Source organism: Misgurnus anguillicaudatus, chromosome 21, assembly GCF_027580225.2.
Source record: "Misgurnus anguillicaudatus chromosome 21, ASM2758022v2, whole genome shotgun sequence".
Taxonomy (NCBI): Eukaryota; Metazoa; Chordata; class Actinopteri; order Cypriniformes; family Cobitidae; genus Misgurnus; species Misgurnus anguillicaudatus.
Window position 1 is genome coordinate 39374388 of NC_073357.2, and position 13978 is coordinate 39388365.

Here is a 13978-nt window from a genome sequence, read left to right on the forward strand (position 1 = left end):
AAAGGGACACTCCACTTTTTTTGAAAATATACAAATTTTCCAGCTCCCCTAGAGTTAAACATTTGATTTTTTTACTGTTTTGGAATCCATTCAGCTGATCTCCGGTTCTGGTACCAGCACTTTTAGCATACTGTAGCATACAGTTTTTATGGCTGCTGAGTAATATCATTGCGCCTCCTGCAACCATGTTACAGCAGCAAAGTCCTTGATTATTACACCAGCTTTACATTTTTGTTAAGCCAATGTCGCTGACTCCCGGGTTGAAAATGAGAGTGAATGAGAGTATAGTTCCTAGCAGGGAACTACACTAACTTTTTCCACTGGTGGCACTTGCGCTACCAACTTCTTCAGTTACTAGCGCAAAATATGATTTGGTCGCACATATTTTTTTCAAGTTATATTAAGGCGCTCTGGATAATAATGAACAATAATGAAACTGTATTGCATACAGATATGCTTTTTATTTTACTTGCCATCTTTTAAACCACATGCCGCCTTGTTTTCTTAAACGTTGCAGTCAGTGTTTCCCACAGATCTGAAATTTACTTGGTGGTGGTAACCGGTAAAAAGGGCAATCATTACCCACTGACAAATAATGGTCTACTATACATGTGACGAAGAACTAATAATGTGACACAACACAATACTTTGATTTATTGAAAATTAATATTAATTTCACATTATATTTCATTAATCTAACCATTCCAAACTTTCTTTGCCATTAACAAAGCTGACACTGTTTGTCAAAGCACCACGAAAACACTTACTGTTTTTGCACTGATATATGAAGCAATTAGACCCCTTTTATCAAACTCAATATAATACAATACTATGTATAGTATATTAATAGACAGTGCAGGTCTATAGATTATAAATGTGACTGATGTTATGACTGATGTTATAATGGTAATAATTTCCATTAAATAGGCACTTTTACTGCTTCTGCTGTATCTTTCTATTTCTCTCTTGCCGATTTAAAAAGCTTAATCCACTTATTATTTCACTACTTGCTGTCCCGGTGACAGACTTTACATTGCTTTGCTCGTTTAGTGCAATGGGCTTGACATTAGCACTGCTTTTTTGCTACAATGTCTGTGCAAACTTAATATGGATATGGTTTTAGAAAATATATGGTTTATTAATAATAAGATCATTAAAAACATGTGAGAAAGAAAACGCAGCGCGTGGTCGTAACAAGAACCATCGCCATAGAAACCGAAGGCACGCTAAACTGCACTCGAGCTTTAGCGCGGTAGCGCTCATGGCCGTTTTCCGATTGACTCGGGTTATAAACTCAATATTAATCAGACTTGGGACCCAAAGTAATTAAACTAGGACCTAACCGGACCCGACAGACCATTTAAAATATAAACCCGGAACCATACGGGTCCCGCGTCCTCAATGAAGAAAAACCTCTGCTCAAGTTCAGAAACATGGAAGACACTGCGCTTGCGTCGCACCCAATTCATTGAGAAACAGCTGAGCACGCAAACGCACACTGATAGGGAGAGACACGACGTGCTTTCATGCAAAGTGAAGCCAACGTGTTGATGGCTCAGAGCACGTTATACAACGTATTCTTAAAATCCAAATTTCTCTTTATATATGATATATAATAATAAATAAATGCTCATAGTAAATCATAGAATATTTGTCTAAAACATTAGGTAGCACATTTGCGACCCATTAAAAATTAGGGTCGCAACGGCAGTTCAAAAGGTCGCATATGCGACCATTTTGGTCGCAGTGTAGCTCCCTGCCTAGCCATATCTGCCTAGAAAATCGCAGCTTTACATTAATAGAAGCAGGGGAAAAGACAGAAAAATCGACAGACAACATAATTAGCATAATACAGCGGCTATGAATAAACTTTAAAAGCGAGCGTATTAATAATGTAACTTATAGACGAGGGTTCTAAGTTAAGCCAATGTCGCTGACTCCCCGGTTGAAAATGAGAGTGAATGAGAATGAGAGTATTGTTCCTAACCATATCTGCCTAAAAAATCGCAACTTTTAATTTTCTGTCGGTCTTAGTACACGATGTAACTACAGAAGGGTCTTAAAAAGTTTTAAATAGGAAAAATATCCAAACTCTTCGGTAATTTTTTTGTGCGGTGCTAATGGTCTAATCAGATTCAATGGATTATGCTAAGCTATGCTAAAAGTGCTAGCGCCAGACCCGGAGATCAGGTGAATGGATTCCAAAACGATAAAAATCAAATGTTTAACTCTAGGGGAGCTGGAAAATGAGTATATTTTAGGGGTGTAACGGTACGTGTATTCGTACCGGACCATTTCGGACATGTGCACCGAATGGCCGAATGCAATCTTTTGTGCGCGGAACATAGGTGGAACATAATATGTTGTGTGCGTTTCCACACGAACGTCTTAAGTGGCGAAAGTCTTCTGTCAAACATAATTCGGCCCGCAGAAAGATTTTTATTTACTTAGTTGTAAATTCGTTTGATTATTGATGTAATAAACCAGAAAATGTTTTTGGTGGCAAAAATGTAGGCTAATAGTTCATAAATGTATTCAGGAACTGAATTTTTTAGTTTAGTGCAAGGTTTTAGTAGAAAATGTTTAAGAGAAAGATAAGAAAAAGTTACCTACTGTTATAAAATAATGTAAAAAACTATGTTATTTAGTGGAGAACTTTTCAGTACTATTTTATTTATTCTTTTTTATTTTATATATATTTTATGTATTATATTTTAATAAAAAGTGTTTAAAAAAGTGTAAACAAATTGTAAAAAAAGTTAGTAATAAACAACTTGCAGTTTAAAGGCTCTCTAAGCGAATAATGTGCGACGTCACTTCCTGTTGATGTTTGAACTGTTTTCAAACAAACGGAGCGTAGCTAAAGCCTCCCCCTCCCTCTCCCGTCCGTGCTTTCATGAATGCGCCCAACCCCCACCCCCAAATCCTTCTTGTCGTTTATTGGCTGGACCACTTTGTTATGTTTTGTTGTGCTAGGTTTGGCCACTATGTTGATATTGCCGTTTGTCGAGCCTGAGCTGTCTACAGAGATCGCGTTTTTTTTACAGTTTGATCACCGGACAGGCAGCAAGCAGATAGTGAGGAGATGTTTGCTGTATGTAACAAAAAATGTTTTATGGTCTAAAACGCGTCAATTCGCTTAGAGCGCCTGTAATGTTTGCCTTTTTTCCCTTACTGTACCGAAAATGAACCGAACCGTGGCTTCAAAACCGAGGTATGCACCGAACCGTGATTTTTGCGTACCGTTACACCCCTAGTATATTTTCAAAAAAGTGCAGTGTCCCTTTAAAATTGCAGTTTCAACGCAGCTTCAAATAAGTTTTTATAAAACTGGACTATTCCTTTAAGAATTCTTAGACTTTACTGAAAGTTGCTTTTAGCTTCTTTATAAAAGTCTCTCAGACTGGTCCTACCTTTTATGATGCTCAAAGATGTGTTTAAATGATCAAATTATTGACTACGGGAAGACTTTAATAAGGTTATACTGGCTTATATTATGAGCTTAATCACATTATTTTGATCAAAGTATTGTGTTTACATGAGAGGAAGTGTAATTGCAATATTTCCAAAATCTCATTATCATCGCATTATGAAGGTGCATGTAACTTAGTCACTGTTGCTCAGAGGCAGTAGATAAATCAGTGTAGACTTGTTAACACTTGGAGCTGTTTTTAAATGTATTGAATGAATTGCAACTATAACAACTTGATCATAAATATCTGTATCAATAGCGTAATGGATTTTGAGGTGTAGCAGTTTATTGCATTGTACTACAATTACATTACAGTTATTACACACATTAACAAACATTGATTGTTTTCAGATGGCTTATTTTAAACTGAAAGATAAATATTGGAAAGGCCATTATTATGCCAAATTAGAGGATGAATCTGTAATGTGCTGTTGTAAGATTCTGTCTGCGGTAGAAAGTTAGATCAGATTCATGACTGTTGAACCTTGTGTTGTGCTGATAATGCAGACACACACACAGGCGGGTGAGTAATTGCACAGCTCGAGCTGCTCTCTAACAGGCTGATGTGAGCAGGGATGCTCTGTCGGCAGGGTGGTACTTTTAAAAAGATTGTTCTTCATTTGCTGTCATCAGATATCAGGTTTTAATGCTGATTTGGTGCTGCAGCTTTCTTCCAGTCAGTGGCACGGTTTAATAAGTGTGCTTGATTTAAGCAGTTTAACTACTTAATAGACGAAAAACTAAATAGATTTAGTTTGTATTATTTTATTTGTATTATAATTGTAGCCTCTCTGTCTATATTGTCTTGTGTAAAAAGAAAGCTATGCTTTATTTTACTGTAGGCTATTTAAAAGCACATATTTTTAATCTCTGTTGCAGGCGTAGCAAACAAAAGCACCATTAGCTGATGGTTATTAGCACTGCAGCATTCGAGTTCAGAGTGCTTTGTCTTGGACTATTAAAGTTTATTGGTTTTTCTTAGGCTCTTTAGTGCAAAGAAGCGCTATTCCGGTGTCAGTCAGGTTTCTTACATCATATAGCTCTGTTTAAAACTGAGAACTGGAGAAGAACAAATCGATCTAATATCAGCTCATGCACCATAAAAATAATATGTAGTGGTTGTAATGGATTGGTTTTAGGTTATTGTAGTCCCAGAGAATGCTATGCATTTAATAAAAAGATGTTTGGTTAACTGCATCAGCTTGGCATCCAAATCGATAAAAAGAGTTATGTTTGTCCTGGTGCTATAATTTCTAGTTAACATTTCCAGTACAACATTTCCAGTACAATCCCTGATGTTTTTTTTATTACACACATGATTTGCAATAAAACCGTTAAAACCAATAAACCAAGTATGGCTGAAAGAAGTGAGGAACTGTTGGGAGGGGAGCCTTAATGGATAGATACAAAGGGTAAAATAATTTCAACTGCTTAGTATTTTAATACTTTCCAAGGGAGCTTTAGTAAATGTTAAATTAATCTCCTTTATAGATCAGTAAAGCATTGTGTTAGCAGTGCAAATGGGTTTGAACCCAATGAACACATATGCTGATGTAGGGCCCTATTTTAACAATCTAAGCGCATTGTCTAAAGCGCACAGCGCAACATCTAAATGGGCGTGTCCGAATCCACTTTTGCTAATTTAACGACGGGAAAAATGGTTTGTGCGCCGAGCGCATGGTCGAAAAGGGTTGGTCCTATTTTTTAATGAGTAATGGGAGTATTTTGGGCGTAACGTGCAATAAACCAATGAGAGTCTCAGCTCTCATCCCCTTGAAAAGCATGTTGCGCTGGCGCTATGTCTAATCCCTATTTAGATGACGGACTTTGTAAACTAAAAAACTAAGCGGAGGAAGAAGATCCCCAGTTTAAGATTAATGTTAAATAATTGTGTTGTTTTACACTTGTATTGAAATTTTTATTTTTTTATTAAAACCTTTAAAACCCGTTTTCTTTTAGTCATGGAAGTAAAAAAGGAGGCTTTTAATTGCTTTAAATGTATGGCTATCCAATATCATCAAAAATAATTTACAAGTATGTAAGAAAAGGTTTGTACTCTAAAAATACTTTATTTGTAACTAACAGGAGATAAAGAATTTACAAACGGCTCTCCGCACGTTTCAGCACTTGGACAGCGTCACAAGTTTTTTTTAAGCATTACTTAAAAATGTTTCTCATCTCACAATATCCACAGTGAATAAACTTTAAAAGTGAGCGCATTAATAATGTAACTTATCCAGAGTCATCATATACAATAAATCCATGAGGTAGCATTTAAAAAAACATTTAAAAACAGATGTATTTGTTTAAAGCAAAGCATTTATTTACTTACCAGGCTGCAGGTGAAGCAGCTCTTAACGCCTTCTAACGTCTCATAATCGGTCCTCATTTACGTCCAAGAGACTCAATAATAATCTTTTACATTCAATCCTTTAATCTTTCATATTTAAAAGCTTTTTTATGCTGCTGCGCATTCATGTATGTGAAAAGCAAACCCGCGTTGTCGTCCCATTTATAGGCGCATATTACTAATGCGCTCTTTGAATAACAAAAAACATGTTGCGCCATTGACTTTAGACTTTAGACCAGGTTTTTGTTGGTCAATGACGTAGTCTATTTTAGTTGCCTCAAAATAGCAACGCGCCAACAATGCGCCTGAACACACCTTGTTTTCAGACCAGAACGCCCATGGGTGCAAATGCATTTGCTGTTTAAACAACGTGGCGCTAAACGTAAAAATGATAATTGCGCAGGGTGGAAACTAGCAAAAGACACTTGCGTCGCGCATTGCGTTGCATTGCGCCACATTGCGTCGGGTGTAAGATAGAGCCCTTATGCTTTTAAAATGTGAAGAGTTCAGATGCAAAAGCCGCTAAATGCCACCTCCCTCAAAAATTAGATATTGATTGTAACCGAATGCTCTCGACAGGTGCTATACGTTTATTAAATACTTTCCAATCAAATGCACTTAATCCAGCCCTCTGGGCATTGAGATATACCAGTTTTTAGGCACCATTAAGAGTAAAAAAAAGCTTAGTAACATGAAATTATGTCAGACGCACTTAAAGCATTTTGCATCTGCTCTTCGTGTATAAATGTAAAAATATGTCATAATAAAATTATATATGCAGTGGAACATTTTAACCATTACAACTTATTTTCTATTAAAGGTGCAGTGTGTAAATTTTAGCGGCATCTAGTGGTGAGGTTGCAAATTGCAACCAACAGCTCAGTTCACAGCTCACCCCTTGCTTTTGAAATGCATAGAGAAGCTACGGTAGCCGACACAGGACAAACATGTCACTGTTGGAGACAACTTAATAAAAAAGTTTGTCCGTTAAGAGCTTCTGTAGAAAAATGGCGGCACAAAATGGCATCCTCGGTGTATGTAGATAAAATATCTCATTCTAAGGCAATAAACACATAACGGTTCATTTTAAAAAGGTCTTTATACACCCCTGATAATATAGTTTTGTATAATTTTTTGCATTTCTGTCAAGAAATCCTTCTAAAAATTACACATTGCACCTTTAAGTACTGCAAGTAAATAACTGTAACTCATTAAAACATGACGTGATTTTTTTTAATGCCCTTCTGGCAGTGTTGTAGTCACTTAGACACACTGCTGGATTTACCATTACAGAAACATTAAAATGATTTTGGTAATCACCAATACTGTTCATTTAGGGCAGCTGTGGCACCACCCTTGGTGGTGGTCTAATAAGTTTGTTAGGCACTGTATTATCATATTTTCCTTGTACGGAACCCATCTGCGGCGTTTATTGCGTAATTAAGATTATGTCCAATTATGGACACCTTTGCGAAGGCTTTTATTTACTTGAGTAATTGAAGGTTGTTACTCAAGTTTACTTTACAGACTAAGCACTTGTTGAGCTCTTTGTCATATACCAATCAATAAATGCCTAGTTTTTATTATAAAGTTTCAAACAAGCTTCAAGCTTTTGTATGTGGATACATTGTTTGCAACTATTCCTGTAAGTCAGGTTCAGCATTCTGTGTCTCTTTTTGTGTCTTGTGTTTAATTTTGTGTAGATGATTAGGGTTCCTGGAAGTAGACTAAATTGATTTACTCATAAGCTCTAGTGGTCTGCTTGCCAGTCATTGCTGGGCTTGAGGTTTAACATTGAACTATGAATAACAATGCAGAAACAGTTAATGAGGCTGAACTTTGCCTTTTAAAGGTGTTGTTTGTTAAATTTGTAAGTGCTATGCATGTGTATTTATTATTGCTGCATTATTAGTAACTGAAAAACAAACTAAAAGTAATTCAATTTTATTGACTTTTGACCAACACTGGCTGGTGATTTTTTTCAGCCCTTTTAGGCCATAGGGCATACTTCGTTGATTTTTGTTGTGTAATCTCCATGCTGAAGCATTCTAAGTAAGTTTGAACTATTTAAAATTTTTAATATAACTTTTAATTAAAGCCACTGAAAATACTTAAGGGTTAACTGTATGACTGCAGTGGTGCTGACATTTACACTGCTTTATCCATTTGACATTTGATTGTTAATTTCTAATTAATTATTAACAAAAGGCAAAGAGAGGAAGATGCTTGTGTTATTGCACAGAATCTTTGAATTGTATTTTTGAGTTAGGCATTTTCCCTTATGATACTGATGACTTAAGAAAGCAGAACTGCAGTGTTTTCAGAGCTGCCTAGGGACCAGGAGATGGATTAAATGGGGTATGTGTGTGTGTGTGTGTGTGTGGGGGGGGATACATTACCTTGCATGTGGGAATTTTATCTGTTGCATCTCTTCTTGTTTGTGCTTCTTTCTCTGCAAGGTCATAGTATGTTTGTGCTGCGACAGGCAAAATGCACAGGCAAACACAATGGTTGTGTATACTGTTAAGTTAAATGTTGGTTGTGCAGATCTTATGAAACATATAAAATATCTTTATGCTGATGTTCAATCAATATTTTTTACATGAGCAGATGAGCCTTTGTAAAATATAGATATTGAGGGTGGGGTTTATTATTAGTGATACTGCACTTTTTTATATCAAAAAGTCAGAAATAGTCATGAGAGACAAGTATCTGATGTATTGTGATATTCTACAGGCAAATTGTTTATTGTTTCAAAGCAGCTTTACATTAATAGAAGCAGGGGAAAAGACAGAAAGATCGACAGACAACATAATTAGCAAAATACATCGGCTATGAATAAAATTTACAAGTGAGTGTATTAATAATGTAACTTATAGAAGAGGGTTCTAAGTTAAGCCAATGTCGACTGACTCCCCGGGTTGAAAACCCCCCTAGGAGAAAAAACTCCCGACATTTTTAGTCCTAGGAGGAAAAAAAACTTGGGAAATACAGTTGAAAGAAAAAGTATGTAAACCCTTTGGGCTTACTTGGATTTCTTCATAAATTGGTCATAAAATGTGTTCTGATCTTCATCTAAGTCACAACAACAGAGAAACACAGTCTGCTTAAACTATTACCGCACAAGCATTGTACGTTTTCATGTTTTTATTGAACACAACATGTAATATATAAACTGTATATGTAATAAGTAAACAGATAAGGAGATTAAACAGGTTCCACCGGTGGTCGTTGGTCAGGCACAGTAGATCAGTGGTGTATTGAACTTCACGGCAGCCGGAAATGGGTCTGTTTATCTCAATGTCCTCGGGATCAAGGACGAGACATGGAGAGAGAAACAAAATCCTATTAGCGTAGGGGCCGTTCGCATGTAATGCAAGTGTCACACAGTGTTGTCGTTTAATATCTTCATGGTTTCAGACAGGCTAGCTATTGCGGCATTAGTATATTACCCAGACGAGTTATGTGAATGCTTTGTTCCGTACAGGCAAACTATTGCGAGATAAGTACATTTACTAAAAGGGATGGGCACGAGTACTCGATTGCTCGGGTACTCGAAAGTGGCATCGATGATCGATCACGAAAACGATGATCATGTGTGTTTATTTATTTATTTATTATGGATATGGCGGCATTTGGATGGCTGGTTAGCGTTACAAGCGCATCTGGTAGTAAAGACTGGGTCTGGAGATGCGTGTTTGGCGTCATGTCGAGCTACGCAGACCGGCGTATGACATCAGTAACATTAGCATGCATGATTCAAAAACAAACAGATAATTCCGTGCACCCGCGCTGCAGCAAAGCGCCGATCCGCGCAGTGCGGTGCAGCCCGCTGATCCCGTGAAGCCGGCCACTCCTCACATCACTGAGGCGCTATGGTTTAAAAGGATGCCGTGATTTTTGGAAATACAGTCAGTCAGGTGCAAAATGTACAGAGCCGTCAAACGTTCAATGGGTTATCATCTCATATTTAAACATCAAATGTCAAGAAATACCAGAGAGAGAGCCATACGAGCATTTACATTACATTTTGACTGATAACAGGTAAGGGGACGACACGACACAGCTAATCGCTAAAATGATAGCAAAAGACTTAAAGCTGCTTAATGTTATGAAGCTTTTGCTTTGACTGGACGTGTTTAAAAGCGCGCTGTTTATGATGCACATCCTCAAAGGGAGTTAACTTTCTGTACATAACTTAGTTGAAAACTTAGTTGAAATCTTGCATTTTATGGAGATAGATGCACGTTGTACATTTATGTTGTATAAAGGCTTAATATTATGTAGAGTGCTTCATGTAGAAAGCGCTTTGGTTTGTGTTTATTAACTTAACCCTTTAGTTTCACTTCATCACTCAGCTACTCCTGTAAGGGGTTTCTGTTAAAAACATTTAATTCATTAAAGAGCGTCACATTTCTGGCTGACGTCAGAGGTATTCAGGCCAATCACAACATACTGGGACACCGTGCTTTTCAGATCGATGAGCTTTGTGTAGGCAGGGATATCTGGAGCAACAAAAATGTACCGTATGTGGAAAATGATGTGTTTTTTGAACCATAAACTGCGGAAACACTTGTATAATACCAAATACACGACATAACATTGTTTTTAGCAACAATATAGGTGCTATTGCAATCAAAAGGGTGGAAAAACTCATGCTGTGTGATCATTTTAAATTGGGGAAAAGAGAATTTTAGTTTGTAGGGTCTGCACTTCTTGGTTTTTACAACATAATACTTTTAAACGAGGAGTAAAAAGCAAAATCTGTATCTAATAGTATTGTTATATCAGTGTACAGACATTTTCTATCGGTGCATCTCTAATTTTTTTATTTTTCTTGCAGGCACCACTGAAAAATGAGTTTTGTTTGTGTTTCGGCTTTCCAGTTCTAGAAAATAATGTCACTACATAGTCATTTTTCTTCATTTGCAGTGGCTTTTCCGACCACATGATTCAGGATATAATAAGCAGTTATATGGTGCTGCCCAACAGGATCACTGTACCACTGATTGGTGAGGTTAAACTTGAACAACTCCGCTTTCCCATGGCAAAGGTGAACACTCACATCTATATATGTTTGTTTATGTTATTCAGCATCTCTATTGTCTTTATTGCATTTCTTCTACTCTTTCTCATCAGGGAGTTCTAAGGATTCATTTTCTCGAAGCTCAAAATCTAGAAGTTAAGGATACGTATTTGGGAGGTCTTATTAAAGGCAAATCCGATCCATATGGCATGCTGCTGGTCTGCAACCAGCTCTTCAGAAGCAAGACCATCAAAGAATGTCTGGATCCCAAGTGGAATGAGGTGTATGAGGTAAATATAGCACATAAACAGTGAAACACATATGCAGTACAGTTTGTCTAGCAACTAAAATCTGAGCATGTATTTGTATTTGTTTTATGGTCAGGCATTAGTATATGAACATTCAGGACAACATCTTGAAATTGAGCTCTTTGATGAAGACCCAGACAAAGATGACTTCTTGGGAAGGTGCGTTATGTAGTTGAAATAGTAGTTGTTTACCTTGCTATACTGTAGAGATGTATTTAAAGTCTTTTATTTATTTTGTTTCCAGTCTTATGATTGACTTGAGTGAGCTTTATAAGGAGCAGAAGGTTGATGAGGTAATACAGTCACAGTCTCATTCCAAGCTATTCCTTATTTACATTTCATTTTACATTTTGTGCATTTGGCAGACGCTTTTATCCAAAGCAACTTACAGTGCATTCAAGGTATACATTTTATAAATACGTGTGTTCCCTGGCACTCAAACCCCCACCACAACTTTTAAGTTGCTAACACAATGTCCAGCTGTGCTACAGATACACTTTCCAGTTTACAGCTCACATCCCTTCACTTGATTAATTTTCACTATTTAATTTGGACTGAATAAAACACCAAGTAATGATGAAAGCATACTTTTGACATTTTATGCATACTAAACTGTGTAATCATAGCTGCCATTCTGTTACATTGATGATTTATTGCTTCTCTACAGTGGTTTGACTTGGAAGAGGTTGCTACAGGCAAGCTTCATCTGAGATTAGAGTGGCTGTCATTGTACCCAAATGCTGAGAAACTAGATCAAGTTATGCACAACATTGATGACAAATAGATAAAACAAACACTTGCTTAGCCTTTAATAATCTTTATCTTCGTCTGTTTTCTCATTAGGTTATGAGGACCATAAGGGCCAATGACAATCTATCTTCAGCTCTGCTAGTTGTTTACCTCGACTCTGCAAGGAGTTTGCCAGTAAGAAAAGTTTTCTTAAAAAGTTTTCTTCGTGTACATGCTCATACGATCTGATGTCCTAGTGTGATCTGATTTCTTAAGATCTGATGTGTTCTGATTTCCGAAGAAGGACGTCTTTCATTCGTGCATGCTTTCATAGATAATATGTTCTGTGGGGTTTAGTTTTTGTTAAATATGAATATAGTGTGAAGAAATGTATTTTTTCACACTTCCAAAATGAGTATATGATAGCATAAAAATCAAATATATATTTCTTTGTTCTTTATAATACATATTTGATGTTTAATTGACACTCATAATCATTCAAACATTGGATTTGCTATGACTGAGAACTACAATAAGAGGTCATATAGTCTCATGGTTGTCATTATGCCTTCCTCCTTTACTAAAAGAGTGTCTTTGAGGGCAGCTTTGGATGTGGAAACCTGAAGGAGAGGAGGGCATCTGGTCTGGTCTTTTGTGAGAACTCTGATTCTCTCTGTAGAAATGTATTTGTGAGTTTGCCAATCATCTGCATCCTAGATCTCCAGGTCTTGATAAACTAACAGTGTGATTAAACATTTCATCCACTGAAGGAATTTAAGTGGAAAAACAGGATGTTGAATTGGTGCATGTGAATTACCACTCGTTCCTGTTGGCATGTGTGCTATGTTTAGTTTGTTCAAGAAAATTAAAGTAGATGTAAAAGTCCCATTTTATAGATTTGATCTCTCTCCTATTCAATAAAATTAAGAGCTTGGTTCCAAAACGCGATAAATGCCATTTTTGGAAAAAAAAGTGTTACTGCCAGAATCAGTATTATATTAGATCAGTATTTAAAAGTAAATTCTTAATTTTTCGCCAAAATCCAATATCCGCCGCGTTATTCTGTCATCTTTTCTTCCTTTTTCCCAAAATGCGATAAATGCCACTCCTACTTTTTTAGAGAATGCAATGAATCCGCTCCACAAATTACAGCGCACCATTCAACGCAATGTAAACAAACAATGGTGATGCATTGAGTACACAGAATCCTAGTTTTGCTCATCTACTTTGTACTTCGTGATCAACAAACAAACAAAAACAAAACAATGACAAAGTGAGTGTTTTGATTAATGCCATTTAATGTTTATTTTTTTAATCAGTGTATACAACTCTTCAACTAAATGGATATAAAATGGCAAAGATGAATGCACATTTATATAGGCTATTGATTGAATAGATTTATAGCATTTTGAAAAAAAAACTTGTCATAGATTTATTGCATTTTGTGGAAAAAATAATTTGTTTTTATAATAAATCTTTGAAAATCAAGTTATGGATTGAATTTTTTATGTTTTTATAACCTAAAGATGCTATGTGAAAGTTTGTAACAGAAAATAGTGGTTTTCATCTTGTCACTTTCTTGGTATAGAAAACACGTTTTTACCAAAATTTGTCAAAATGGATTTATTGTGTTTTGGAACCAAACTCTTCAAATATAACCACAATATTTATTTGACTATCATAGTCTTTATAGTTTTGGTTCATCTATGTATTTTTACCTTGGGTGACTCCGCAGTCATATGTTTTGTCTAAATACAGCTTGGTCAGTCTTAGACACGTGATTGACATTTCCTGATCTGGAGCTAGCAAACAGAATAAGAAGGGGAGGCCAAAATATCACCAGATTATTAAGGCCTTTTCTATTCTTGTGAGCAGTTGAAAATAAAAAAAAATTACTCAATTTTTTTCTTTTGCTTGATGGGAAATGTAATGCAGTGAATAAAATGTAGTGACTACAATTTTTGCTGTCATTAGGCCAAGACCTCACTGAATTTTTGACCTTACTGATTTGTATGAATGTATGTGTATGAGATCGGTCCTATTGTGCCTGCTTGTCCTCTTTTATTAACTATCCTGCTTTCAATTTTTCTCAA

General features: G+C 36.3%; 1 protein-coding gene across 4 annotated transcripts in view; it reads left to right on the forward strand.

Annotated features, from left to right (window-relative positions):
• Positions 1–13978, forward strand: part of esyt2b (extended synaptotagmin-like protein 2b) — a 56082-nt gene that overhangs the window by 28982 nt on the left and 13122 nt on the right. For 2 of the 4 annotated variants that reach the window (XM_055206979.2, XM_055206986.2), the window contains exons 8-14: positions 10755–10875; positions 10962–11138; positions 11233–11315; positions 11401–11449; positions 11824–11913; positions 12000–12080; positions 12473–12574. In XM_055206979.2, the coding sequence (XP_055062954.2) occupies positions 10755–10875; positions 10962–11138; positions 11233–11315; positions 11401–11449; positions 11824–11913; positions 12000–12080; positions 12473–12574 (703 nt within the window). The remainder of the gene's footprint in view (positions 1–10754; positions 10876–10961; positions 11139–11232; positions 11316–11400; positions 11450–11823; positions 11914–11999; positions 12081–12472; positions 12575–13978) is intronic. The other 2 variants (XM_055206993.2, XM_055206997.2) reach the window with 1 other exon arrangement.